Source organism: Heloderma suspectum, chromosome 3 (genome assembly GCF_057233095.1).
Source record: "Heloderma suspectum isolate Gila_16-S chromosome 3, 16-S_ref, whole genome shotgun sequence".
Lineage (NCBI taxonomy): Eukaryota > Metazoa > Chordata > Lepidosauria > Squamata > Helodermatidae > Heloderma > Heloderma suspectum.
In genome coordinates, this window is record NC_139460.1 from 213404936 (window position 1) to 213432125 (window position 27190).

Genomic DNA, 27190 nt, shown 5'->3' on the forward strand with positions numbered 1-27190 from the left:
TCCTAACTAGGCAGGAAGACAGTGTCCTTCTACAAGGTCTGTAATATTGCCAAGAAAGTGATTTATCCCAGCTTTAGACCATTGCAATGTGTTGTACTACCTTTATGATCTCTTTAGCTGCAAGTGACATTTGTATTCACCCAGACCTTTTAAAACAACCAGTGTTTTAAACAAACAAAAATATGGCTCTTGCTGTGTAAGTTCTGTTTATTTTGTAAATTTAGAATTTTTTAATGCGGCATTTTAGTGTCTTTTGATGTTCACTTATGGTCTTGTATTTTAGTAGTTTTGTAAGCCTCTCAGGGAAAATGTGATGGGCTGCTGTTTTAGTTTAATAGTAATAATAATCCTTCATTCTGCATGTACTAGGAGGAGATCGTATATGAAATGGAGAAAATCTGTTCTGCACTACCTGAAAAAGCCCGGGAACGGTGCAGGAACTTTGTGGAAGTCTATGGGAAGTCTATCATTGCCATGCTGTTAGAAGCAACTAATCCTAAACTGGTGTGTGTATTGCTGAAATGCTGCACAAACAATGCTTTACCTACTGGTAAGAATGTGACTAGACCAATGCAAGGAATCCTATGATTTTTGTTTTGGGGTGTTTTTTCCAATACTGCGTTTTTAATTCCTTTAGTGGGTGTAGGAAGCTACTCTGAACATAACATTTGACTTTGTGTATTCTCAGAAAAAATGGCTCCAGTGCAGACACAGGTTGGGGATATCTGTGATGTATGCAAGATGATTGTTGCTTATGCAGATAAGGAGCTGGCAAAGAATGCTACCACTGCTGAGATTGAGGCTTTTCTGGAAAGAGTCTGCCGCTACTTGCCAGAGTCTGTTAGTGACCAGGTAAAACAATTAATAGGAATGATTCTAACCAATACCAGGTACTGTGGATTTATAGCTGAGATACTGTATGTGTGACAAGCCTTGGTTTCTGCTTAATCTTCTGGCTGATGTACTATGAAGCCTGCCTGTGTATGGGCAAGTATGGCACATGAGCAAGAGTCAGGGCCCAAAATCCTACTAGGAACTCCAGCATTGTGCTGCTTTTCTCCTTGCTGTACTTCTTCCCTGTGTGAGCAGGAGCTGACTATTTAATCCTATCAAGTCACCAGTAGGCTGATGGTTAATTGGAGTGAGATGCTAATGAGATCACTGACCACGCAGGTCTTAGTAGAAGAGGATGGAATCCAAGAAATGAGACTAAGCACACTGCAAATGGGTTAGACATTTTTATGGGAGCATTTCCGTATATGAGAGACGAGGTATGTGTCTGCTTCCCAAATAGTTCTTTACAAGTCTAGCAAGTTGGATGAACCTTAAAGGAAACAGATTTTCTAAAATATGTATGGCTTCTTGGAATATTTTGAATATTTCTGTATTTGTAAGCTACCTTGAGTGCTCTAGGGCAAAAGGTAGCCTGACAGTTTAAAACATTGGATGGGATAGTTCTCCACTTTCTGGGTTGGAAAACACTGTAGTTAAGAGCCTGAAGCCAAAGCAGGCAACTGGACCAACACCTGCCCCCTCTACTGTACTTCTTTGTTATGTACACTTAACAAGAACAGCTTTGTAAACATCCACATACCTCTGACCTACATTGCATCTATTTCCGTATGAATAGGTTTCAATAGCAGTACATTTCAGGGGAAAAACCTTTCCCTGTATAGGACATTGGAGAGAACATCAGATGTGAAATGTGGCATGAAATTCGAGTGACTTATGGTTACTGTCCTCCATGCTGTTCTGTAATATGTGAATCAGGACTTTCATCCTCTTTCTTCTCCCCACCCCAATGTGAAATATGTATGCTGTTCTGGCATTGGGAGCACAGCATCTTGGTGAGCAGGTAGTGGGGGGGAAAGCATAGGCAACAGGAATGTTGTGAGAAGCACTCCGCTCTCTGCAGCCCACACAACAGCCAAACAATGTAATCACTACGATGTTCAGCAGAAAGGCAAACACTTTCTCCACATTCCTTATACCCTTTAAGTATAGACAAGGTGCTATATCCATAGCTTATTGCAACTGGCTAGAAATCAGCTGCTGCTTGTATTCCAGAAGTATACAGGCAGTAGCAGTATCTGTCCTGTCTGTTGGGAGGGTGTTCTGATGGGAGCTACTGGACCAAAAACAGATATTATGTCGGGTAAAATCTCTAACTCTATAGAGTGTTTCCACATGCACCCCATCACATTCAAATGCACTTCACATGTTTTCCATGCATGCCAGAGGCTCATATGTTCATGTGCATTTGAATGTAATGAGGCACGTTTGAAACACGGTATATGCTCTTACCCATGCCCCATTTATTTGTTTCAAACCTTGAACTCTGTAAATGAGTAGCAGAAGTCTTTTCCCAGGGGTGATGTCTTGTCACCTAATTGAGTGATCCTTGGCTTTATAAGAAGGAAAGCCCAAACAATGTCATTCTGGGCATGGATAGAAAGCTCCACTGTTCCAAAGTTCTCCCTGTTCATTATAGATTTATCATCTTGTAGGCCAGTAAAGATAGCAAACATACGCAAACTCTAAATATTTTTTCAAGACAGCTATCAGGCTAGCATAAGACGCAACATACTAAAACTTCCAATGTCTAGTTTTATGCAAAATGAGGTTTTTTCCATCCTCGGTTGTCAGGCTAGCCTTAATACAGGGCAGATAGGGGGCAACCACTTTGGGCATGGCAGGCCACTTTCATGGGGCTTTTGAAAACTGCGCAGGTAGTTGTGGCCTCTTCTTAGTTTCTGAGAAGGGTACCTGGCCATATTCCAACCAAACAGGAAATGACCCAATGATGGCACAAGACACTATCAAGCATGGCTTCCCATTCTAATAACAGCCAGTGTATGTAGATATGAATAAGGAATCGGTGAGGTGCACCCTACAATAAGCTTTAGGCTGCCTGAAATTGGACACCCACATCTCCAGAAGCATGTCTTGTGAGATGGCATAGAATTGCATCCAGCCCAACACTTGTTCTGGCCCAAAGCTTATTGTGGGGTGCCCACCCCCTACTGATTTATCTTTACCCACATTGACTGCTATTGGCTTGGGGACACCATGCTTAACTGTTTATTTTGTCCAAACAAAGCATTGATCAGAAGAATATTTGAAAGCTAATTTACTATGACAACAAAAGGACCATTTTACCCCATAGAAGCAGAGAGGTTACTAATGTCACATCGCTCACTTTTCAGTCATTTCCAATAATCATAAGTAGCAATCAGTTTTGCATCAAGCTGAACATTGCAGTTTTTAGTACGTTGTTTCTTATGCTAATCTGATCTGCCAATTAATTTTGTTAAAGTTCAACCTCATTTTTACTGGACTATTGGATCTCTGATCTCTTGCTCTGATACTTTCAAAATGTAGCAGTTGATGGAAGCAAACAGTTGGGGGTTGAAAATAGAAATAACTTTGGTGCATATTTTAGCAGTACAGCTACTAGGCGTGTTCACCTGCCATACTAACCCATCATGGATGATAAGCTATGCAGCGTGAGTTGTTCCTCAAACAACCCAAAGTGCGTGGTTTGTGCATCTGACAGACTATTGGGCTTGCCGTGTCTTGTTTCCCCCCTCCCAGTTCGGTCCTCCACCCAGTATCCCAGGGTCCTGTGTGGCAGAGCCCATCTTGTCTACCTGTCCTGACCCCCTCCCTGCTCTGATCGCTACCCCTTTTCAGTCACCAGCTTGTTTTCCAATTTTTTTGTCTGTCTTTTGAAATAGCAGAGTAAAAGTGGGGAGGGCACTTTTCTATGAAAAAGAGGGCATGCTGACTCGGGGAGGTGTGGACTACAAGGACAAAACCACTTGGGGTCAGGTCCACCCTTTAAATCCTGGGTATCACCTTGCGAAGTTGGTAATGTGAAGTGATTTTCCCATTTTTAAAGTTTAAATTTCTTCATGGTGCTATAATGCTATTCCGATGGAGTGACTGACAGCTGCCAGGAACATCATGTTCCTCTTTGCTTCCGCCACATTGTACTACTGGTACTTGATGTTTTTACTACTTTCTCCATTCTATCAGTATCTTCATCAGTTTCATCCCTGCTCTCTTTGGCAGCTTCCCCCCCCTTTAAAAAAAAAATCTTCATGATGCTATTCCACTGTAGAGCTATTGTGAAAGACCAACAACAAAAAATTAAGGAAGAAAAAAAGCTGGTGACTGAAAACTGGTAGTGATCGGAGCGGGGCGGGAGCGGGACAGGCAGACAAGACAAGGTGGGTTCTGCCATGCATGATCCTACTTACTGCTTTTTTTATATTTCTTCATGGTGCTATAGTGCTATCCCGCTATAGTGAAAGACTGACAAAAGAAAAAGTCAATTTGCACAAATGGCCGGAACATGGATTTAAAAAAAGAAAAAGAAAAAAAAAAGGCAAGGAACCAGTGATAGAGCCTCTAAAGTGCCATTTGGGCACCATCAGAGGGGCAGCTGCTGGTGAGGAAGACTTGAGGCAGCTTGGCTGCAATTGTGAAGAGTAGCAGAGGGTTTTGCCGCTCTTGCCCAGTGACTCACTTTCCGCATTCCACAACGTTGGAATGTTTGGGTGTCCCTGGTTTGGATGACATGCCAGCCCATTGTGGGTAAAACAACCCCTAGAACAAGCCGTTTTGCCATGTTTTGTTTCAAAAAATTAATCCACCCCACAGCAAGCTGTCTGGGTTTGGACGACACATTAACCCATTGTGGATTGTTCCAGACAAACCCCCGCAATGGGTTGGTGTATTGTGTGAACCCAGTCACTGGCTGGGTTCGCATGATCGCAGGCGGAAACCATGTGGTATGGATTGTTCACCCTGCATGTGCCATTCGTGGGCCGAGCATTTGCTTAATTACCTTTGCAGGTTGCTGTGCGATCCAAACCCACCGCGCGGTGGGGGTGGCGTCTAACCCACTCCACAACCCCTACTACAAGCTATGCGTCGTAGGGTGGGTTAGAAGCTACCCATGCTGGACGCTGGGTTCATATGACATGGCAACCTGTGGTGCAGGTAACTAAGCAAATGGGAGGCACAGGTGAGGATGGGTTTCCCCCGCTGATCATGCAAACCTGACCAATATCTGAACACTGACTCAGCGGGCCAGTTCTCATGATCAAACAAGCCAACGTGGCTTAAATAAACCATGGTTGCTTGTTTAAATTGTCGACACATGCCAGGCACCATTGGCTTAATTACCCGCCTTGTTGTGTCATCTGAACCTGGGTGGTATGGCTTGTTTGAGAGGGGGAAACAACCCACAAATAACCCAAACCCACAAATAACCCAACAACAGGCAATGGGTTACTTGAGGGTTGTTTTCTTTAAACAAGTGCTGCCCGGGTTCAGACAACACAACAAGCCATGTCTTGGCAGGTAATTAGGGAAATGGTGTCTAGCCCACACCAGGGAGTAACACAAGCCACTGTGACTGAAATAATCCACAGTGGCTTGTTTTGATTGTGCAAACTAGGTCTACATTTGTCCTAAAAATGTGTCAGTAGCATACCAGATCTATGGCTATTCAGTTATTTCAAAGAAACCATGAGATGGTGGGGTATGCTTAGTGCAAGGTTCTGTGGGAATTGTACATCTAGAATGGGAAAAGAGGAGTGTCATACAAAATATTTGTCTTTTCCAATACCAGAGTTGTGTAAATCTGTTTTGGTATAGGTAGCATAAACCATTCTTTGGTAATCCTTGAAAGTATTTCGTCTTAAACACGTTTTCATGGAGTGCGTGGGGCTGAAGCTCTTCTGAATTTATAAGCCATGTGTGTAATGTGTGGGGGTCTATTGGTTTTTTTAAAACTGTATTTTAATGGCTTAATATCTGGGAGCCTATGCTAGCTTTCCCCAACCTTCCAGATGTTTCGACTCCTATCTGCCCCTGTCAGTATGGGCAGTGGTCGGGAATCTTTGGGGTCTAGTCCAAAATATCTGGAGGGCACCAGATTGCGTACCACATGTCAAAACCTTCCATTAAAAGAAATGCAATTTGAGCATTTCAACTTCAGCTGGATAGCACTCAATGTGCAGTATCCAACGGGTGCTTATCTGCCCGCCACTTCTCTTCTGCCCCTCTGCTTCTATTCCAGAAGCAGCCGCCTCTTCTTGCACAACAGCAATTTAGCACTTCCGGGGGCAACCTGAAATGAATGGAAATGCTAGTTTCTGGAATGGGGCAGGTCAGCAGAGCTCACATAAGGCCTCCTCTAGGAAGCACTAAATCTCGGTTGAATATGCAGTGGGTCCCGCTCACACAATGGAAGCAGTGGGACCTATCACTTACGGAAGAAAGCAGTGGGGCAGAAGGGAAGCAGCAGGGCTGGAAGCACCCCGTTGGATACTGCCCAATGTAAAAAAAAAGTGACCCTTGTTCTGTGCTGTCATATCTTTTTTGAGTCCTACGATCAACTGGCAAGGGATCCTGTCTCATAATCTTTTTTCTTTTTTAAACAGTGTGTTCAGTTTGTGGAGCAGTATGAGCCAGTAGTTGTGGAGCTGTTGGCAGAAATGATGGATCCTGGTTTTGTATGTACTGTAAGTACCACAGCTAGAATAACTGTTCATAGAATACACCCTAATGCAGAGTCCTTTATGTAAAAATTGGCTTTGCGGTTAAGCGTTAGAAATCTAGCATGTCAGCTCAGGGCTTTATATGGACCAGCACTGGCAAGTGAAAACTTGGCACCATAACACTTCATTTTAAAGTGCCATGCGACTATCTTCGTTTTTCTGAACAGAGGGGCTCAAGAAAGAATGGTAGCTCCTGACCACTTGCCCATTTCAGCTTTGCTAAAGAATGCCCTGTGTCTGGTTCATTTAAAAATAAAATGATGTATTTATTTCCCCACCCCCTTACATGCGATAGTCAAAGCATATCAAAAATTATAATAGGTTAAGGCAGAAAAATATAGAATACATTGTTCACATAAACCAGAGAAGCCAATATGCTACAGGCAGAGTTTCATGAAGCTGAGTATTGCCAACATACGTTTACTATGGATTGGTATCAGTTTATTATGCATCTTGTTTCCTTTTGCCATTCCTAACTTACTTGTTAGCTTTTCTGTTAAGGCAATTTTCCAAACCCGGGCCCACCAAGTGTCCAATGAGACTCTTAAGTCCTTCCAAAATTGAACAATAACCAGTCTAGCTGCCACCAACAAAAATCCAGCCAGTGGCCTAAAGGAACAATTTCTATTTCCCGAAAACACTCCTAAGAGTGCTAACACTGGTTTTCTCTCCAATTGCTGTCCAGATAGCTTATCAATTTCACCAAAGACTGCAGTCCAAAACTTTGCCACTTTTACACAGGACCACCACATATGCTGGGTTGATCCTGGTTCTTTGCATCCCCTCCAGCAGTCTTGACAGTTCCTGATGAATATGAGCTAAACTAACAGGAGCCATATACCATTTTTGAAGAACCGTCAAAGCTTGTTCTCTCATATTGATAGATCCTGATTTAAATGGGAATTTTTCCAACATTGTATTCCTATACATCTCCTATTTCTATTTCCCAATCCTGTTCCCACATTCGTTTTAGACTGTTAGTTGAACCCATATCTAAACCAATTATTTACAGAGTGCTAAGTGACACCAGGCCTTTCTCCCCCTTGCCTAGGAGTTGAGTATAGATTCAAATGGTGTTAAATGTCTTGGGGCCTGTTGTTTGATATCCTCTCTTCTGATGAACATACTTGATACCATGCTAACCTAAGTTATTCCAACCTCCTTCAGATGAGTCCTCCAGAACTCTGGGGAGGGGCAGGGCATTTAAATAACATTCATTCAACCTATAAAGTCCCTTCTGTTTGAAGGCTAGTATATCCATAGGTTTGACCTCAGAACAGAAGGCTGGATGACAATGTAAGGGAGTCATAGGGGATATCCCTAGTAGTAATTTTTCTTTCTTCCCTTTCCATACCTGTAAAATTGCTCTCAGTGTAGAGGTTTCACTCACACATATTCTCTTAAGTTCATTTTTAATATATAAAAATGAATCCACTATCTGTGATGGTAACATTGTTCTCTCCACCTGTACCAAATGATTATTAATATCTGTTGATAACCAAGACAGGAGGTGACATAACTGATAAGATTCATAATATAATATTAGATTAGAGATACCCCATCCTCCTGCTGTATATTGCCTATATCTAAGAACTTTGGCTGTTTGTGGTTTCCAACTTTTAAATATAAATTGCTCTAATCTACTCTGCCAAATTCGCAATGTCTTATATTGACGTTCCGGGGTAATACATAAAACAAATACGTTAACTTAGGAAGGACTATCATCTTAATAGTTGCTGTTCGACTGAAAAGTGAAAGATTAAGTTTCTCCCATTTTCTTCCATTCCACTAATGCTAATAACTGTGTATTAGTTAGCTAATAACTGTGAACCTTTGCCATCAAATTAATAAAATCGTTGTCTAGTATACAGCATCCCCACCACTGTTTTATTAATATCTAGATTCTGTAGTTCTGCACGTTTATTATCCAATAGTCACCTAATCCTAGTTGTTCCCGTACTCCTATATTCCTCTGTTAAGGATCTAATTTCCCTCTCTAATAGTGAAGTCTTTGCTCTGTTTTGTTTTTTCATTGTGCTTAATTGGTTAATACATACTTCCCGTATCCATGATATATGATCCTGGAACTCTAGGTTGATGAGGGAGAAGTTGAACCCATGGTTTGTTCTTGGTTTCAAAGCAGAAGTGGATGAGTGGTTGGGAGCTAGAACCATGGGTTATTGAATTGTCCGTACTTGGTCAAAAGTGTGTTTTAAACAAGACAGAACTCTTAAGCCAGCTTGAAAAACACATAATGGTTTTTCTTTGGTACCTCTCTCAACCTCTGGGGAAGCAATAAAGGCCAGAGGGACTAATCCAGATTTTTATCGCAATGAAGTAGTAACTGCAATTATTGTCCCTTTTCATGTTACAGAAACTTGGAGTTTGTGTGGCATCCACACAGCCTCTTCTGGGGACAGAAGTATGTGTCCAGGGACCTGGCTATTGGTGTAAGAACATGGAAACTGCATCTCAGTGCAATGTGAGTAAATGAGTTTTCTGTGTACTTATGAAAGCTCATGTAGTCCTATAGAAAGCCCAGTGTTTCTGACAGCCCAGTGTTTCTGACAGCCATCGTCTTCCCTGTAATATGTAATAAAGCTTCTGGTCATTTTGTGGGAACCAAGTGGAATCTTGGTGGGAACCAAGTTCATTCTGACTTTGTCTTCCATCTCTCTCCTAGGCTGTTGAACACTGCAGGCGTCATGTGTGGAACTAGAAGAATTGCCGACTTTGACCAACTCTTTTTTTTTTCATTCTTGAAGAAAACAAAGAGGCAAGGGTTAGGCTAGCAGGAGCTAAATCTTGGTACCCTGATTTCCACTCGGCTCTGCTCTTTCCATCTCCACTCTTTTTAAGAATTGTTCAGTAGCAGTGCTACTACTCTGGAAGAATCCACAGTGTTGAGTTAAAGATATTTCTAACTCTAGTTTTAGTTCCTTATGGTACATATGAATACGCAGTAAATCATCAGTGGTGGTCAGTTCGCCTGAGTGCCTCTGAGAAGGAGTTCTTATATAAGTATATGTAAGTAAATTAAGGACACTGCTACTGTGTCTGGATTAATTTTGAAAGGCGCTCTTGCTGGTGACTAACTTGTTCTAATCTGTGTCTGTGAGTACTCTTAATTAAAACAGTTGTTGAAAAGATGCCCCCATGTGAACAGTTAATTGGTAGAAGAACCCCTTGAGTTAAATTCTTACAAACTAAGCATCTGTAATGCTAAGGATTTGTTAAAATAATTGTAAAATTTAAGAATTTGGGACTGAGCTGCACAAATACTCATTCCTTTTCTTCCATAGGAATCTTCCAAAGAGGTGATGTTAATATGCCCATCAGGCTTCCATAACTAAGGCTAAAAGTCCTGAAGCCATCATGGAATTTGTTAGTATATATACTGAGTTACATTCTCTTGAACTAGGTGGTGGGTGGCCCGTGTAGCAAGTACTGAGACTTCATTTGACTCCTGTTATACAGACAGTACTAGTTGCTATGCTTTAGACACTTAGAGTTTAGGATTTATGCAACCCATTCTTCTTAAATGACTTTGGTCGCTTCTTGAAAGAACAAAACAATACATTGCCATTATTAAACTGGGAAATCAAATGGTGTATCTGGTGTGTTGTGACTGACAACTATGATGCATGTAGCTATTTTCCCTTGCTAACGGTATAACTAATGATTTATCACACCTTTTTGGTAAGAGTTTCTGCAAAAGTCTAATAGAAAGAAGCTTGGGAAAAGTAATGTTGGTGGTATGGTTGTCAAAAGTCAATTTTTTTAGTTGGGTTTCAGAATAGTCAGTTTCTGGCATTTCCTAATGTTGCGATCCATCCTTCTGCAGTGCTTCTGTCATAGACTGTAGTTATTTGCATGACTAGACATTATCCTGGATAATGCTAGGGGTAAGTTGGAATGCTTAGAAGCAGGATATCATGTGATAGTATGCATCATGACATTTGCTTAAGGGCAGTTTTGTTGTGTTGTATGTGTTGGGTATTGGCTCTGTAGCCCATGGTCTCTATAGGCAGTGCCACTAATATAAGGCTTAGATAGTGGACCATGCCACTTAATGTGTCCACTAGTGGCTTATATATAACACATCTTCCAAAATTTCCTGTGAGCATACAGACTTGAAAGGTGTAGAACAGTCCTTGGTTAAGGGCTGAAAATGATCCATTCCTTGATCAGAATGTATAGCTGTCTAAACAATTTGTTCAAAATATGGATAGCTACAAGTAACAAATAAAACCATGAAGAGGTTTACTATCTCGGCATGTTAAAGTTAGACACACAGAAGTTTAGTAAAACTATTGGTGTAGAATAGCAGTAATTAGATAGCTGCACTCCGTTTAGTGGCCGCAAACGTAATTATTGGTTCAAGTAAGCTATAGCAATGATCTTCATGGAGCTTCATTTTATGCATCCTACATGCATTTGAGGGCATTGACATGATTCTGTGAAGCTGATTTGTATGTCTGCTACTTGGCTCTTAAGTTCTTGCTACTCGGAAGTCAATATATGATACAAAGCAACTGCTGTGTTTCCTTTTTACCTTACTGCAGATGTTAACAGTCACATCTGCTTAAATCTGCACTGATATAAGGTGAACATTTGCCTCTCATTAGCGGTGGACTCTTTTCCTCTAGAGGTTGTCAAGGCATTTGCTGGACTGCGTAGTACAGTCAGACCTTCATTCTAGATGCTATTCCTTCTTTTGGCTAAACATTTTAGCTGTATGCAGAGTTCAGTTTCTTGCTTACAGGAAGTGAGTATTTTGGACAAAGGTTTGGAACTGGGATCTTCTCGTGTGTGTATACTAGCATTCTAAATGTGGTGTTCTCGTGGCATAAAACTTTGTACCTTCTAGGTATGAACTGGGTTAAAGAAGCAATTGCTTTAACAAACCATTCTCTTTGATTTTTTTTTTTTTTTGGACTAAAGCTTCTGTAATTCAACAATAAAGGTGGAATTAAATTTGTCAGCTGTGTGCCTTCTTTAAAAAATGTAACTTGGGAGCTAATGAGGTGACAAATGCAGGTTTTAAGTACTGGTAACCTGTGCACTGTAGAGTCTCCTATTGCAAGTTTCTAGAGTAGCCTAAATAAAACACTGTTGGAACAACTTGTTAGACAATCGAATGTGTAATGTACATTGCCTGCAGCTCCTATACAGTGTTGTAGGTGCTAAAGGGTTAAGTATCGACCTTGTCTTGAATTCAGACCTCATTTGTCTATGGTTCTAAATACTGCTCATACTTGTCTCCAACCCCCCCCCCCCCCGGTGTATATGGGGTGGGCTGTACCACTCATGTGCATTTCTCTCTCAACAAAACTGTAATACTTTGCCCAGTGTAACGTTTGGAGTATTATAATAACAGCTGGCTTGCTTGGAGCCTCTTGCCTAAAGTTCCTTCCAGATCAGGCTTTTGTTGTGCAGTCTGTCTGCCTCATTCAATTTCATGGACATTATCTCCCACTTGTAACTTTCTTGTGTTTTTCCCACAGCTTTCTCTGTCTTTTTTCTTAACACAAAAAAATCTGTTAAGGAGGAAAAGACAGAACAGCTGCACAATGCATTTTGATTGGTAGTGCTACGAACAATCTATCTGGAGACACTCATAGTTTGGAGCCTTAAGAAGTAGGTAGTGCTATCTCATGCCCTAATGCTCCAACATTCCCTTTATCAACCCTTCAGTCGTGCCTGTTGTGACAAGGTGGACAGTACAAAGGGTCAACTAGTATTGCAGGTGATGGGGGTGCTACCGCTTCACATTCTCTCTACGTTGGAGCTCTTTAAGAGACAGGCAAGTGTCTGGGTTATTAAGTTGCAACTGAAATTTTAGTTTCCAAACTTGATGGTGGCTTGACATAACAAGAAAATTGTCCTTCGCTCCTCTATGAACAGTACATGTCAGTCTTCTGTGATAAGTGTCGATTTTCCATTGTCAGTGTGGATATAAGTTACTTTCAGGACTACATCCTAAAAAAGAAAAATCAAGGATTCGGTGTTAAAATAGCACAACTTGCCCCCAAAGTTTGGTTGTGGTGTGTGTGTGTGTGTTGGGGGGGTTTACAAGCTTAACTTCCTAGTTTTTGGCCTGTGACCTGTTTTGCATTAGAGATAAGTGAGCCTTCACAAGTTCCCCCCAGATTTACTTGACATTTGAATTATTCACAAAATACTGGAAGAATTTGAATAACTTTCTGAGCCAATCCAAAGGGTCATAGTGGGAGCCTTTTCCCCTTTTTCCATAGCAACTACTAGAGCTATTGGTTCCTAGGGGGTTGTGCGAGGGGTGGGGGGAGAATGTTGCAGGGGGCCATAAGCCGGTGGCCTGCAGAGGGTCGCTTTACCACATGTCTTTTTCCTGCTGCCATAAGAACTATTTCCAAGGAAGTCCAATACAGTCATTTGCACTGGTTAGGCCTCATCTGGAGTACTGTGTCCAGTTCTGGGCACCACACTTTAAGAAGGATGCAGACAAGCTGGAGAGGGTTCAAAGGAAGGCAACAAAGATGATCAGGGGACTGGAAACAAAGCCCTATGAAGAGAGACTGAAAGAACTGGGCATGTTTAGCCTTGAGAAGAGAAGACTGAGGGGAGATATGATAGCGCTCTTCAAGTACTTGAAAGGTTGTCACAGAGAAGAAGGCCAGGATCTCTTCTTGATTATCCCAGAGTGCAGGACACGGAATAATGGGCTCAAGTTACAGGAAGCCAGATTCCGACTGAACATCAGGAAAAACTTCCTGAGTGTCAGAGCAATACGGCAATGGAACCAATTACCTGGGGAGGTGGTGGGCTCTCCCACACTGGAGGCCTTCAAGACGAGGCTGGACAGCCATTTGTCAGGGATGCTCTGACTTGGATTCCTGCATTGAGCAGGGGGTTGGACTCGATGGCCTTGTAGGCCCCTTCCAACCCTACTATTCTATGATTCTGTGATTCTATGATTTTTTTTTTTTTTTTTAAGAAAAGAGGACACTTCTCCTACGTGAAGGGTTTGGAAAAAAGGAAATTGAATGGTAAAGTCAAAGAGGTTAATTTTTTCAAGAATGTTGGGGGGCTACTCAAAACCACAATAATACAAGCTCAGCTAGATTGTATACCGCAGACCAGGAAGGTACCACCAAATTCAAGAGGTCACTAGCATAGTTTAGAAGCAGTGTTAAGGAAGCTATTAGAGAAAAGGCTTCCTTCAGAAAATGGAAGTCTTGCCCAAATAGGGAAAACAAAACACAAACTTGCATAAAAGAAATGCCAGCAGACAGTACAGGATGCAAAAAAGGATGTTGATGAGCATATAACTAACAATATTAAGACCAACAATGAAATATTTAAATACCACCGAAGCAGAAAACCAACTAGGGAAGCAGTTGGACCACTGAATGGAACTGGTTGGTCAGATGAATGTCAAGGGAGTAAAGAAATCCAAATAGGATAGTGAGATTGCAGAGAAGCTGAAATAATTGTGCAGATAACCACACCTGAACTGATATTTTCCAGAAGGGAATCTGAGGAGCTGAGGCAAGTAGTGGTGCCAAGAGATGAGGTTTTAGACCTTATTGATAAATCAGATGGTATCCATCTGTGGGGGTTCTTAAATAACTCAAATGCAAAATTGCTGATCTAACAAATATGCCCCTAAGACTGGTCTTTGTACTAGAAGATAATGCCAGTTATTAGAAAGAGATATAGGGAAATTTAGGCCAGTTAGCTTAACATCTGTAAATTGGTGGAAACCATCATTAAAGATAAAATGATCAAGCATATAGACAAGTCTTAAGAATCATTATGGCTTCTGCAAAGGTAAGTCCTGTATCACTAACTTTTTGGATCTCTCAAGAGTGTCAACAAGTATGAAAAGGCAGGAAATTGCTCCAAAAGGATATCTCTGAAGGTTGGGCATTATAATGGCAAATGTGGTTTAATATAAGCAAATGTAAAGTGATGCACATTAGGGCAAAACATCGGAACTTGACGTTGATAGTGCATGAGCTGGCAGTGCCTAAACAGGAAAGGGATCTTGGGGTTGCAGTGGAGAGCTCAATAAAAAAGTAACCCTCTGTGCAACAACCCTCTGTGTTGAAAAAGGCAAATTCTATGTTGGGGATCATTGGGAAAGGAATTGAAAACAAAACTATCAATATTGTAATGTCTTTATACAAATCTTGGGTGTGACTACACTTCAAATATTGTGTGTGGTTCTAGTTACCACACCTTAAAAAAGATACTGCCAAGCTGGAAAAGATGCAGCGATGGGCAACCAAAATTATTAAGGGGCTGGAGCAATTCTATAAGGAAAGGTTACAATGTTTTGAGTTTATTTAGCTTTAAAAAGGGGAGCATGATGGAGGTGTATAAATTATACATTGTATGGAGAAAATAATACTAGAACTTGGGGTCATCTGATGAAGATAAATGGTGGGAGATTCAGGACAGATAAAGGAAGCACTTCATACTGCACGTAGTTAAACTGGAATTTGCTACCACCCAGTGTAGCAATGGCCACCAATTTGGATGGCTTTAAAGGGGTTAGACAAATTCATGAAAGATGAGGCTATCGGTGCTAGTCACGGTGGCTATATATTGCCTCCAGTATCAGAGACAGTATGCCTCTGTATACTAGATGTTGAGGAACATGAGAACATTGCCCTCATGTTCTGCTTGTGGGATTCCCATAGGCATCTGGTTGGCTACTGTTGGAACAGAATGCTGGACTAGTTGGCTCTTGCCTTCTTAATGGAGCATTTACTTAGAGGGCATAAAAAATACCATAGGGCATGGGTGGGCAACATCTGGCCTGCAGGCCACAGTTGGCCCTTGATGCACATGGGGGGGGGGATAGAAAAAAATGGCACTCTATGGCAGGCGTGGGCAACTTGTGGCCCTCCAGATGTTTTGGCCTACAGCTCCCCTGATCCTTCACCATTGCCTGTGTTGGCTGGGCCTGATGGGAGTTGTAGGCCAAAACATCTGGAGGGCCACAGGTTGCCTGCCCCTATGGACTGCTGTGTGGAGCAGTATACAAATGTTGCAAATAAATACTGAGTACTATGCAGTGGTCTGCTGCTGAATTTTGGCAGCAAACCAGCAATTTTAAAAATGTATATTCTCCCCCTGCCCAGTGCAGCCCTTGGGGGGAGGTGGAGCATCTAGGGCAAAAATGGTCCCCATACCTACTGTACCTAAGAACAGACTGATTTTAAAGTGATACTAGTAGAGACCCACAGCATAGCACAGTTACAAGCTTGGATTATGTGTGAGGGAGAAATGCACAGAGGTGTGCAGCCTCACTGACTTCAAATCCCTTTCCTCGGTTCTCATCCACAGCAGGCAACATAAGGGAAGCCACATTCTCTGAGCTGGCAGGGACTAGGCTATTCTGTAAAAACTGGAATTGCCTCTCACCTGGGAGTGCTCTTGTTCTTACAAATTATGTGCATTAATTACATTAACCTGAGGCTGGGTGTGGCCAATGGTACTTGTGAAACTTCTGCAGTGTGGGTGTTCTCTCCATCCTGTTGCCTGACTTGGGGATTGCTCATTATATACAGGAGGCACCTTCTCTCCTCATCACAGAAGGTTTCATTAACATCAAGAACATGGAGGGCTTATGGAAAGGTTTGGTGCTGCTGATTGTACTCTATTTGGCTTCCTACCAAGGTAAGGGCAGGGGACTTCTTTGCCTTGTGAGACAGAGTGTAGAGCACTTGTGCTGCTTAATAGGAGAGGGGGTAGAACGAACACTTGCATTGACCTGTGAAATGTGATGATGAATGGGTAGAAATTAGTAACATTACCTCACCTTGCCGAGAAAGAAGGGTGTCTTGTTTGATGCATACTTGAATAGAGAAGGTTTTGTAAAACAAATGGTGGGTGGGTGGTGGTGGGATCAATTAAAGTGTCTTGAAATGCTAACCTTAGCTGCCGCTCCTGTGCGCACAAGAGTATCCAGGTTCTAGAAGTAACGCAGCTGCTTGGCTTGCTTCGATGAATAGGCTCAGCTTTCTGAATACTACATCATAGAATGTCCTTTGTTTACTCAAATTGTTTCTCAAGACTGACAGAATTATGTATAAAGTTTCTATGATTATGTTCCATGGTGTGCAATGGCCTCCAGATTGAGCTAGTATATCAAACTTCTAGGTTAGGTGGGGAACTTCTTATATTGGGGGCCATTTACCAGCAGTGAGTGGGGCCAGACCCAGCAATGCTCTCCACCCTCTCCCCATATGCAGCAGTGAAACTTAATGGAAAAGGCTCTCAACCGTGAACAGGAGCCTTTGCGAGGGGGAGCCTCACTGATGCTGGAGGTGAGCAAGGGAGGGCAGGTTGGAGGCCAGGTCCACCCCATGGGCCAGCAGTTCCCCACCCTTATTTTAATCTAGGTAAACACTTAAATCATCCTTCTGAAGGGTCAACATCAATATTTCGCCTGATGTATTGAAGCACACACACATCTGTCTACTCTACTAATATATACCTGATTCTGATACATGGTTCGTGACTTCCATCAGAATAAGGACCTTGTTTAGATACTCTTCTTGAAGCTACTGTTTTAGCCACATCTTACTTCTTGTAGTTGAGAGGGACATCTTGGCACCCACCAAGGAAAGGAAATAAATTTTAAAAGAAATTTTAATTTTTAAAAGAAATTAAGACATGTTCTTACTGGCAGCTGAGATTACTGTGAAATAGGTTTTTGTTGGTGCTGAAAACTGTGGGTCCAAATGAGTTGTTCAATGTGTTGGGACTCACATTAAGTCCCTGCATCCATCTTATACTTAGTCTTTGGGGCTGGCTACTATGCCTCCCATGGCAGCCATTTTGTGGTAGTGCCCAGGACAGTTTCTCAAGTTGCAAAATGTGCCCGTGGCCTTAAACGTTTGCCTACCTTTCCTGTAGTTCAATCCCTATATAGTCTTACATTTTCCTTTTACTTAGGAGGGGGGCTGTTTTTATTATAGCAGAGCAAGTAATTGTCTCACACTCGTGACTTTAAGGCATGTGCGGATTGAAGTCTGGGAAACATCTTTCTCTTCGTGAGCGTATCCATTCTTGTTAGACCTGTTTTCAGAGTTACAAGGCGTCTTCACTTCAAGGCAGGACTTGTACATCAGTTACCTTGGATGATAAGGCAGCACATAATAGAAAAATGTGTGTGGCTTTAGCAACATCTGGCACAGTTGCGGAGTTAACTCAAAATGAGACCTGATTTCCCTTTATTGTATTGGTGCCATCGGCGTGTATGGGGATGTCCAGGGGCTGGATTGAGATCACACACCACTGATAACAAGGGTGTGTGGTCTTGCTTATTTTTCCTGGCTCTATGCAGAGAGAAGCATGGTGCAGTTTCTCCAAGTGCCAGCTGAGCTGAGCACCTCTTGCGCACACAGTGCACTGTCTCAATTGGGACGGTGAGCGCCATGCAAAGGGAAGGGACACAGCCAGCGGTTGGAGGAACTCCTCCAAGCACCATCTGAGTGCCTTTCTCTGTGAAGAGAGAGGCATGGAGCTCTGTGCCTCTCTGTACAGAGAAATGTAAAAGTGGACAGGGATGATGAGCCTGGGAGAGAGTCGGAGCGGAGGTTCCTCTGCAGGCCAGATTGAGAATCTCCATGGGCCGAGTTTGGCCCATGGGCCGGAGGTTCCCCATTGCCTCTTTACATCAAGCCCTTCTCTGAGGGGACCCCACACACAATCCCAAATGGGGAATTGCCTATAATAAAAGTGTCTCTAGCTCTTGTTAGTGTCACATTAGTGCTGCATTGGTATTTCCTTCAGCAGGCAGTGTGAACATATAGTTGTCCTACAACCATGTTGACTTGTCTGTGTGAGTCATTTCCAGCCAGAGGCCAATGGCCGTGAAATCTGTAGCGTAACAAATCTGGAAGGCTAGGCTCGAGAGCTTCAAAACCTTCTCTGATCTTAACGCCTTCCATAATGGCATGGCAGTTCAACTTTATTCTTGCTGTGAAAAAGCCACTTGCGATAGCTGTTGAATGCTTCCCTATGCTTATGTGCTACTGCCACCCTTTTCTACTGAGCGTAGGCAGAACATTGTAATGAGCAGTTTTTCATGCTTGCCTTGCCTTAAGGAAGGTCTGTAGGAAGTAAGTGTGTGTGTGTGTGTGTGTGTGTGTGTGTGTAGCATAGTCATTTCTGGGATACTCTGAACTACAGCGGGCACACCCCAACTCCCACACCATTGCACCATAACCAGACATATTGCTTGCAAGCTGAATGCGACTCATCCCTGCCCCCAGGAGCTCAGCACTATTCAGTTGAATACAGTACTAAACCTGGCAAGATCAAAAGATGAGGGGAGAAACTGGTATAATCAGAAGTGCACTAGAAGCACTGACAGTGCCAAATAAGGGTGACAGCAGTGGCATGTAAGCAAAATGTCATCAGGACATCTAGCACTTTGACCACACGCTAGTCTCAGTCCGTGGAAACCCCCTTCTTAAAAGCCCATATTTTCAGGGATTGTTCTTTTCTCCCACCATAATTGCTGTATATAAAAAATCACTACATTTCTGGAATCATCAGAATTCTTTTTTTTTTTTCTGGTGACGACTGCATGAGCCCCCCTGCCCCTCCACGTATGCGCGCGCACACATGCGTGCACACTGGTAATATTTCATTTATTACATTTTTATACCACCCAATAACCAAAGCTCTCTGGGCAGTTTACAAAGACTAAACACCTTAAATATATAGTATTATGCATAATATAAAAACAGGTTGACCACAAACATGTAAGCAGAGCGGACGCACACACCCCTCCAACAATATTCCATAACTGGCTTAAAAACCTGTTACTACAAAATATTGCACATGTTTTGGAAGTGAGGATCCAAGTTCCGTCTTTATGTCCAGTTTAAGGCATTGGCAGCTAGGTAAGACCTACTTGGGCTGTGGGGAGGTAGAGCTGTGTGTTATACTATTGGGGAGTTATTTGGGGGGGGGCTGTTACACGAGATGGTAAGTCTCTTCACAAAATATTCTTCCTAAGTTTAAAAATGGAGTGTTTCATGGATCAGCTCTATAGAGCTCTCACGACTGAAGTGTTGCTTCAGTAGCATGTAGCAGCCCCCCTGTGGTAGTGCTGTTTGGTTTAGAGCTGTGCACAAATGACCTCTCAAAATTCTCCAGCCTATTTGTGGGTAGAGAAATTGGGGGGACAGTTTCACCGAACTTCTAGGGGAGGAGAAATTCTCCAACAGTTTCTCACAGATAGGGTTCACTCTTGGCAGAGGTTGTAGCACAGCTTATTTCTTTTTTCCGAAGGGGTTTTGATTTACTGCACTGCTTCTGTAGGTGGCAACAGTATCAGCTGTGTTGAGGCTTCCACTTTTCTGAGGTAGAACTTTGAATTTCTTTTGGTGGTATTTTTGAGCTTGCCTAATCACTGCGAGGTGGTTGAGGGTTCTGTGTGGGTTTTCTCTCTCTATTATACATCTTTCTATTGCTCTGCAGCCTCCTAGGCCACCTGCACTTTCTGAACTGAAAAAGCCCTATGGGAGGAATTGCCTCATGATGTCTTCCTCACGATGGCTTTAGATGAAGTGTGGGAAGCCAGGGAGGCTACAGGCTGCAACAGGGATTATTGTACAATGACACAGGACACTCATGCATACTCCTCAGCCATCTCCTAAGTAAATGAAGCTCCATTACCATAAGTAAGCAAGAACCCCAAACCCAACCCATGAGAATTTCTCCGAAATTTCTTCTCCTTTGAATTTCTTTTCGAAAGCAATTTCTTTTCTATCAAAGTGAATGAGAATGTTTGGGAAAAAATGTGGGAGACATTTTTGGCACAGGACTACTTTGGTTCCATAACACCATTTCATTTTATATATGTAAGTATAAGCAGTGGACATACATCAGTAACTGCCCTGTACTTGCTTGTTTCAATATTTAAAGCTGGAAGGGGAGAAAAACCTACCTGATAGAAGCCTCATTAGGACTGTAGAAGGGAAATACTCAAAACTAGCTGAGGCCTAAGACAGGGCAGAAAAATACAAATCCTGAAAACTGCTAAATCTCTGGAGAGGAAGCAGCAACAATAAGTGATTTAGTAGCTGGCAGTAGGCTCTTAACTTGGGAATAGCTCCAAAAATGCTGGTCTATTTGCCTTTTCCTATGGGTCATCTGATTCTCAAACTAAAGTCATGTAGGGTTCAAGACCTTCCACAAAATTCCTTACACCTCATTATAACTCAATAGCATAAATCCTGTTGAAGGAGTTCACTAGAGAATAGCATCATGCATACCTTATGGCAGGGATGTCAAACCTCTTTCAGATTGAGGGCCAAATTCTATTTCTGAGAACCTGTCAGGCCACATTCCGGTGGTGGGCAAAAGGGGTGGGGCTGAAAATACCGGCGTATTTTACTTTAAAGCTCTTACCGCCAGTAAGTAAGCCTTAGGAGAGGGGGGAATGCACGAAGGTTGACAATCCACCAAATGATCAGGTTAATTGGGTGGGACCAGGAGAAGAGGAGGGGGCGGGGGCCCTGAGGCTCAACACTCCTGCCTTATGGAATTTTCTGCTACAAGATGTGGTGAGGGCCACTGACCCGACTGTGGGTTAAACAGATTCATGGAGAACAGGATCTATCAATGGCTACTAGCCATGATGGGTTAATAGTACCTTTGCCACTGAGTACTAGTTGCTGGGAAGCCACAATAGGAGAACAGCATTCTTAATAGGTTTGGGGCTGTCTCGAGACATCCAGCTGGCCTCTGAGGGAAGCAAAATGTTGGACGAAATGCACAGCAATCACAAGCATGCATTTGAAAATGAACCGCCATGCTTGCCTTCATTTTGAGGGGTGCTAGTGCAGGGATTTCCCATAACAGCCTTGGAGGTGTGGTGGTGGAAGGAGAGTTGGGTGCATGGGTGAACTTCCCCATAGGCAACAATTAGAATCTACTACCTTTAATGTTATTAACCATTATGGCTTCAGTACTATTGTGCAGCGTTCTACTATACTTAATCCTCACATTCATTCTGAAGAAGGTTGTTAGTACTTCTCTTTTTACAGATTAGGAATCTTGAGGTAAAGACATACTTGTACTTCAGAGATCCCACTTCAGAGGGTAGTGCGTTCCACTTGAGTAGGGGAAAGGTTACTTGGAAAAGAAAGCAAGTAGTACAGGAGAGTTTCGCAGCAGCATCAAATTATCCAGGGTGGGGGCAGTGTGTACATTTGTCCCTACTTCTGTCCCTAGAGAAACATCCTTGCTTCTCCCCACTTAGCCCTGTTTGCCATAGCTATGTCTTATCGTGGTCGTCATTATGGCTCTGATCTCTTCCAGAGCGCAATGGTGACTGTATCCTGTGCTAAGGGGAGCTAGATTCTGCAGTAAGGTTGTGCAAGCTATAACATGCAGCATGCACCTGTCTGACATGTACAGTAGAGTTAAATGGTGTATAGACTGGAAAAGCATGGAAGTCAAAGAAAGTCGGAGGTTGCAGGTGTTGGCTCAGGACAGTAGAAGCCAAGGCGGGCAGGACTGCCCAATAACCATGAGTGGGGGCATGGACCCCATCTAGTGATTGCTGGCAGTCCTGTCTGCTTCTCACTCAGCTTCTGATCCTGCAACAGGCACTGTTAGCATCTTCCAGTCTGCTCCCCTAGTCATGATGATAGATACTTCTCAAAAACTAGATACTCAAGTACCCAAATTACTGAGTTTCGATTCCTTGTTCTATAGTGTATATGTAGATTCATACAGAAAATGCCCATCCCTGGGCTTTGGAATTCCTGTGCTTAAACTCCTATTGTCTGACAATGCTGCCCTCCGTAAGCATGAGCAGTTTAGATAAAGGAGGCTACAAGTTCTATTTCAACTTAAGAAAGGATACTTCTTTAAACATGGGGCAGATTGCAGGAAGCTGTTTCCAGGGCACACAGGACTCACTGAAATCAGCTGGTAATGGCTACTGGCTGTTGTTCCTCTTTTTAAAAAATACGTACTGAACAGCTTCCACCATATGAAATCAAGTTCCTTACAAGTCACTGGAGAAACACGATGGTGAAGTATATTGTCGTATCACTCAGCAGCATAATTTTAGGGGAGGATGAGGAATGGGAAGAGGAAGATAAGCTTTCTTCTGTACTCATTCACTCCTGCTTCCTCCCTGCCCCCGCTTCATACATTAGGCATGCACCCATTTTGTCACTCTGTGAATAAAATAGGATGGTGAGTGACTTGTGGTGTGCAACAGCCTGCTATAGATCAAATGCCATAGATAGGGGGTTGGATCCAGACTACCTGCAGGTAGGACTCTGCCCATGGGACTCTCCTGCAGGAGGAAGGGGAGGGTTTGCCAGTTTCCCCCTGTGCCCCTCCAAAACCTGCTCTGGAAGGTTGTGGTATCCTCTAGAACAGTATGAGAAGAAGTGCTGGGGGAATTGCCTCCCCTCCTGCACTGGGAGCCTCTACGAAAGGGATCAAGATCCAGCAAACAGAGCAGGAGCCCTTCTGTTAATGGGAATTCAGATCTGGATCTGCCCAGGACTTTTTAAATCACTTAAACTTTATCCTGGGCTCAGCACTTCGTCAGTAGATGTACCTTGCCTGTGTTAGATCTATGCTACAAATGTAAGCCAGCTTCAAAATAGATCTGTCATAACTCTCCTTCCCTGAACTATGGGAACTGTAATTTTGTGCTGGTGTTGAGTGCTCTGCAAGAGCTTCCCAATGGTAGCAATCAGAAGGCGTTACGCAGCTGTTCTGTCTTTTACTCAACAGATTTTCTGTGTTAAGGGAAAAGACAGAAGAAGTTGTAAGAAAACACGTGAGGATCAAGAGTAGAAGATGATGTCATCTGCCCCCCACCCCACCCCTAAACATCCGTGAATTGAGCAGGGCGGTTGTACCATAAAAGCCTCGTCTAGAAGCAGTCTGTGTTGGAGACCCTGGTCTTTTCATGGGACTCTAGTTCCTATGGTTGTTTAGTAGGGATCAGTGATGGTGGCTTGGAATGGTTTTAAAATATGTATTGTAGAGGGAGTGCTGAGACCATCATAATGGACAGGACATTCACCCTGATGTCACAGTGGAGCAGGAAACAACACGTGGGCCTTCTGACCTTTAACAGTGTGTACTTCTACCGGAGTTCGTTCTTAGTTCTTTCTGTTCTCGGTCTCCTTTAAAGTCAGCTTTAAAACCAGGTAAGAGACATCAGTATTGGCCACTGCATAGGCCTTATCCCGGCATTCCCAACTGGTGCCTTGAAGATGTGTTGGACTATAGCTCCTATCATTTCCAGCCAACAGTTACTAGCCATTGTGAATGAGGATGATAGGAGTTGCAGTCAAACACATCTTCATGGCACCAACATGGGGGAGGCTACTGTATCATCCCTGCAGGAGGGAGAGAGACATTGTGCCAACAAAAGGTGAATTCTGTCACCTGTATAAATCATGTAGATCAGCATAAATTTCCTGTGGTTTTCTATAACTTCTGCTGCAGGGGAGAGGGGCAATGACCAATATGTGATGATTCAAGTGGTACCCTTGGACCGCTGGAAAATCCTGTTGAGCCCTCCTCTGGCTTTAACTAGAGGCATAACATTTTAGCAATCCTTTATAATGTAACACAATGAAAGTGGCTACTCTCAGTATGCTGAGTTCTGTGGGCCAACCCCAGATCCTGCTGCTCTTCTGTGTTTGCACAGAATTGTCGTACACAGACCTGTACATCTAAAATTCCCATGGCTTGGCTAGACACCATGATTATCCCAAAGGGCTGTAAGAATTTGAGCCATGCTGAGCTCTGCTGGTGAGCTGTTTGTGATCAGCGCACCTGTTCTGTGCAGATTCAGCCATTTTGTACATGATACAGGGCTGCTGGATCAAAGGTTTAAACAAGAAAATGTATGTCAAGCTATTTCCACCATATTTCTAGACCATCCTGAGCTTTCTTGGAAATGAAGGCTAGTGTGTATGCTTTACTGCAATCGTGTTGGTGTTTATTACTATTATTACTGCCATCTGGAATGTGTACCCCTTTCCACATGACCATGTTATTCGTGGGTGCCACATATTTTGCCATTTGCATTGGTGGAAACTCCAACTCATGTTCTGTTGTTTTTTCTTTTTTTAAACACCAATAATTATACTTATCCACTTCATCAAGCATCCATCCATCTCATATATTACCATGTGCTTAGCAGTTTAATTAGCAAAGGATATTTTGGTGATGACAGCAATTCCAAAAGTTCATAAATTCTAATTTGCATAATTCCTATTCTTAGGACCCCCCCCTTACTAAATCTGTTAACTAAAAAGAGTAGTTCATTTCCTGGTCAGCTGTTCTCTTTTTCCACAACTCTCCACTTGCTTGTAACTTGGCTACTAGAACCAGTCAATAAACTGACTATTGCCTATGCTATGTTCTTCCTTGCAATCTTATTCTGCTATTTTCTGTGTTCTGTTATTATTCCCACTTGATCACCCTCTCCATTAGCAGTCTCACTGAATTAAGTTTGGGAAATGTGTTTTGGTAGACATTCAGCTAGGTGAGTATTGTAACTTTGATAGAGTTCAAAGTCTGTGACTTACAGTGCAATACTCTGCAGCCTTATCCTATCTTTCCCCCCTTATCTGCCTTCTACAAATCTTTCTAAAGCTTTTTCTCCCAGTGATCTTTCTCAATCCTTGTTTTTTTCACAATGATAAGATCATATGTGTCTTTCATCAGATAACTTATTGATGCCTGAGTGACTGAGAAAGCCAGTTGCAAATGAATAGGCATGTGGGAGGCCAGCTTGTGGGTTATCTGAATCATTCTGATGTGAAACATCTATACTGCTGAAATTACACTGTTAGGAATCTGACCCAGTTACAAGATCTCTTAGATGAAGAGGAGGGTTATGAAGACTGCTGGAATTTTAAAGAATGGGTCACAGTGTGGTGAGAGAGTGGTGTAGTGGCTAGAGTACTGGACTGCCACTCAGGAGATGTGAATTCTAGTCCCCACTCAGCCCTGAAATTCACTGGGTGACTTTGGGCCAGGCACTGACTCTCAGCCTAACCTACCTGACAGGGTTGCTGTGAGGATAAAATGGGGAGGAGGAGGATCATGTAAGCTGCCTTGGGCTCCTTGGAAGAGGCAAAACAGTGGGATATAAATGTAATAATAAAACAGTTGTGTTTAAATGAGCTAAATGTTCTCTGGTTGAATACAGTCATACCAGTGGGAGGGGCACTTATGAATTGCCAGAAAAGAGGATCAGAGAGAGCAGCAGCTTGCATAAACTTTGTGTATGCTTATTTTTATATATATATAGCTGAAAATTTAGAAATGATTATTATAATTAGAAATACAGTGCATCTTGCCATAGTGTGGAATACTGTGACCAAGTGACTCGTGTGCCTGCCCGTTCAATCCGCTGACCAGGTGCCCACTGGTTATGGGCAACAGTTCTGATGGTTCTTTATCTTTAAACCACAATTGGGACAGGACAGCCCTTCAAGTAGAAGGCAGCTGTTCAAATAGAGGACTGTCCTCTATAAAAGAGGACACATGGTCACTGTGTGTGTGTGTGTGTGTGTGTGTGTGTGTGTGTGTAAACTCTGTTCTTAACAGCAGTAAAATGGATAGAATATAAGCAGATCAAGCTATTCCTGGCACAAAGACCAAGTGGAGACAAAAAGCTTTGCATACTTATTCCCTGTGTACCATACTACTGTTAAAGGCACAGAAGCACATGTATTTTATTTATTATTCACTACATGCCTTCCTCCAAGGAGCTCAAGGTGGCATACATGGTCTTCCCTCCTCTGTTTTATCTTTACAGTTTTATCCTGTGAGGCAGATTAGGCTGAGAGTTGGTGACAGGCCCAAAGTCACCCATAGAGCTACATGCAGGTTTAAATTCCCATTCTGGCATCTCCCCGGTCCTAGTTCAACCGTCCCACTATGGCTCTGTTCATAGGGGGCATTTCCCATGTACCTAGTTCACAGCGGGAAGTGTAAAATGAGAGGATGCGTGGATAGGTAGGAAGGCAATAAGTTACACAAGCTTCTGTGGATATTTCTCTGTGTCTCCTTCCCCCTCCACCCAGTGTGTTCCTACTTCAAGATCTCTCCTGCTTTGTCATGTAACTTCCCAGGGATCAGGATAGGCACCAAAACGCTTGTGGAGGTAAGGCATGCTAAATGGCTGCACTCACAGCTTCCCCCACTCCCACTTCTTCTGTGAGTGAAATATACCTCTCCTGGGCCCGGAAATGGAAAACCTGGATGTCCTGGGGAAACCTCTTAAGAAAATGCATTCTTTGAATCATGAATTGAACCTTTTCCAGTTTTCTCTTCCCTGCTAAAAGTTTTGCATCAAAGATTCAGCAATAATGAATGTTGGTGAGGCTAGCATTTGCAGTTGCTAGGATTACTAAGCTAGCTGTTTGGAGGCTTACTTTCAACGGTTGTGGGATAGCAGAACGGCTTTGGGTATTTCATTTCATCTGGGGGTCTGCAAAGTACATCTTGCTTTCTCTCCCCAATTCCAGCAAACAGGACTACAGTTCAGCTAATTTGGGAAGAAGGAATTGACAGGATATAAAAATGTGATAGTACATGTCATAGCATAA

At 42.8% G+C, this 27190-nt stretch overlaps 2 protein-coding genes across 2 annotated transcripts in view; both read left to right on the top strand.

Moving 5' to 3' along the window:
• The window catches only part of PSAP (prosaposin), a 30542-nt gene extending 20821 nt beyond the window's left edge, over positions 1 to 9721 (top strand). The window contains exons 10-14 of the mRNA XM_084845514.1: positions 370 to 550; positions 689 to 852; positions 6456 to 6536; positions 8947 to 9054; positions 9256 to 9721. Coding sequence (XP_084701640.1) covers positions 370 to 550; positions 689 to 852; positions 6456 to 6536; positions 8947 to 9054; positions 9256 to 9291 — 570 coding nt within the window. The 3' untranslated portion in view covers positions 9292 to 9721. The remainder of the gene's footprint in view (positions 1 to 369; positions 551 to 688; positions 853 to 6455; positions 6537 to 8946; positions 9055 to 9255) is intronic.
• Positions 9722 to 9812: 91 nt separating this feature from the next.
• Positions 9813 to 27190, top strand: part of LOC146350724 (prosaposin-like) — a 63026-nt gene continuing 45648 nt past the window's right edge. The window contains exons 1-2 of the mRNA XM_084845513.1: positions 9813 to 12378; positions 16133 to 16241. Coding sequence (XP_084701639.1) covers positions 12238 to 12378; positions 16133 to 16241 — 250 coding nt within the window. The 5' untranslated portion in view covers positions 9813 to 12237. The remainder of the gene's footprint in view (positions 12379 to 16132; positions 16242 to 27190) is intronic.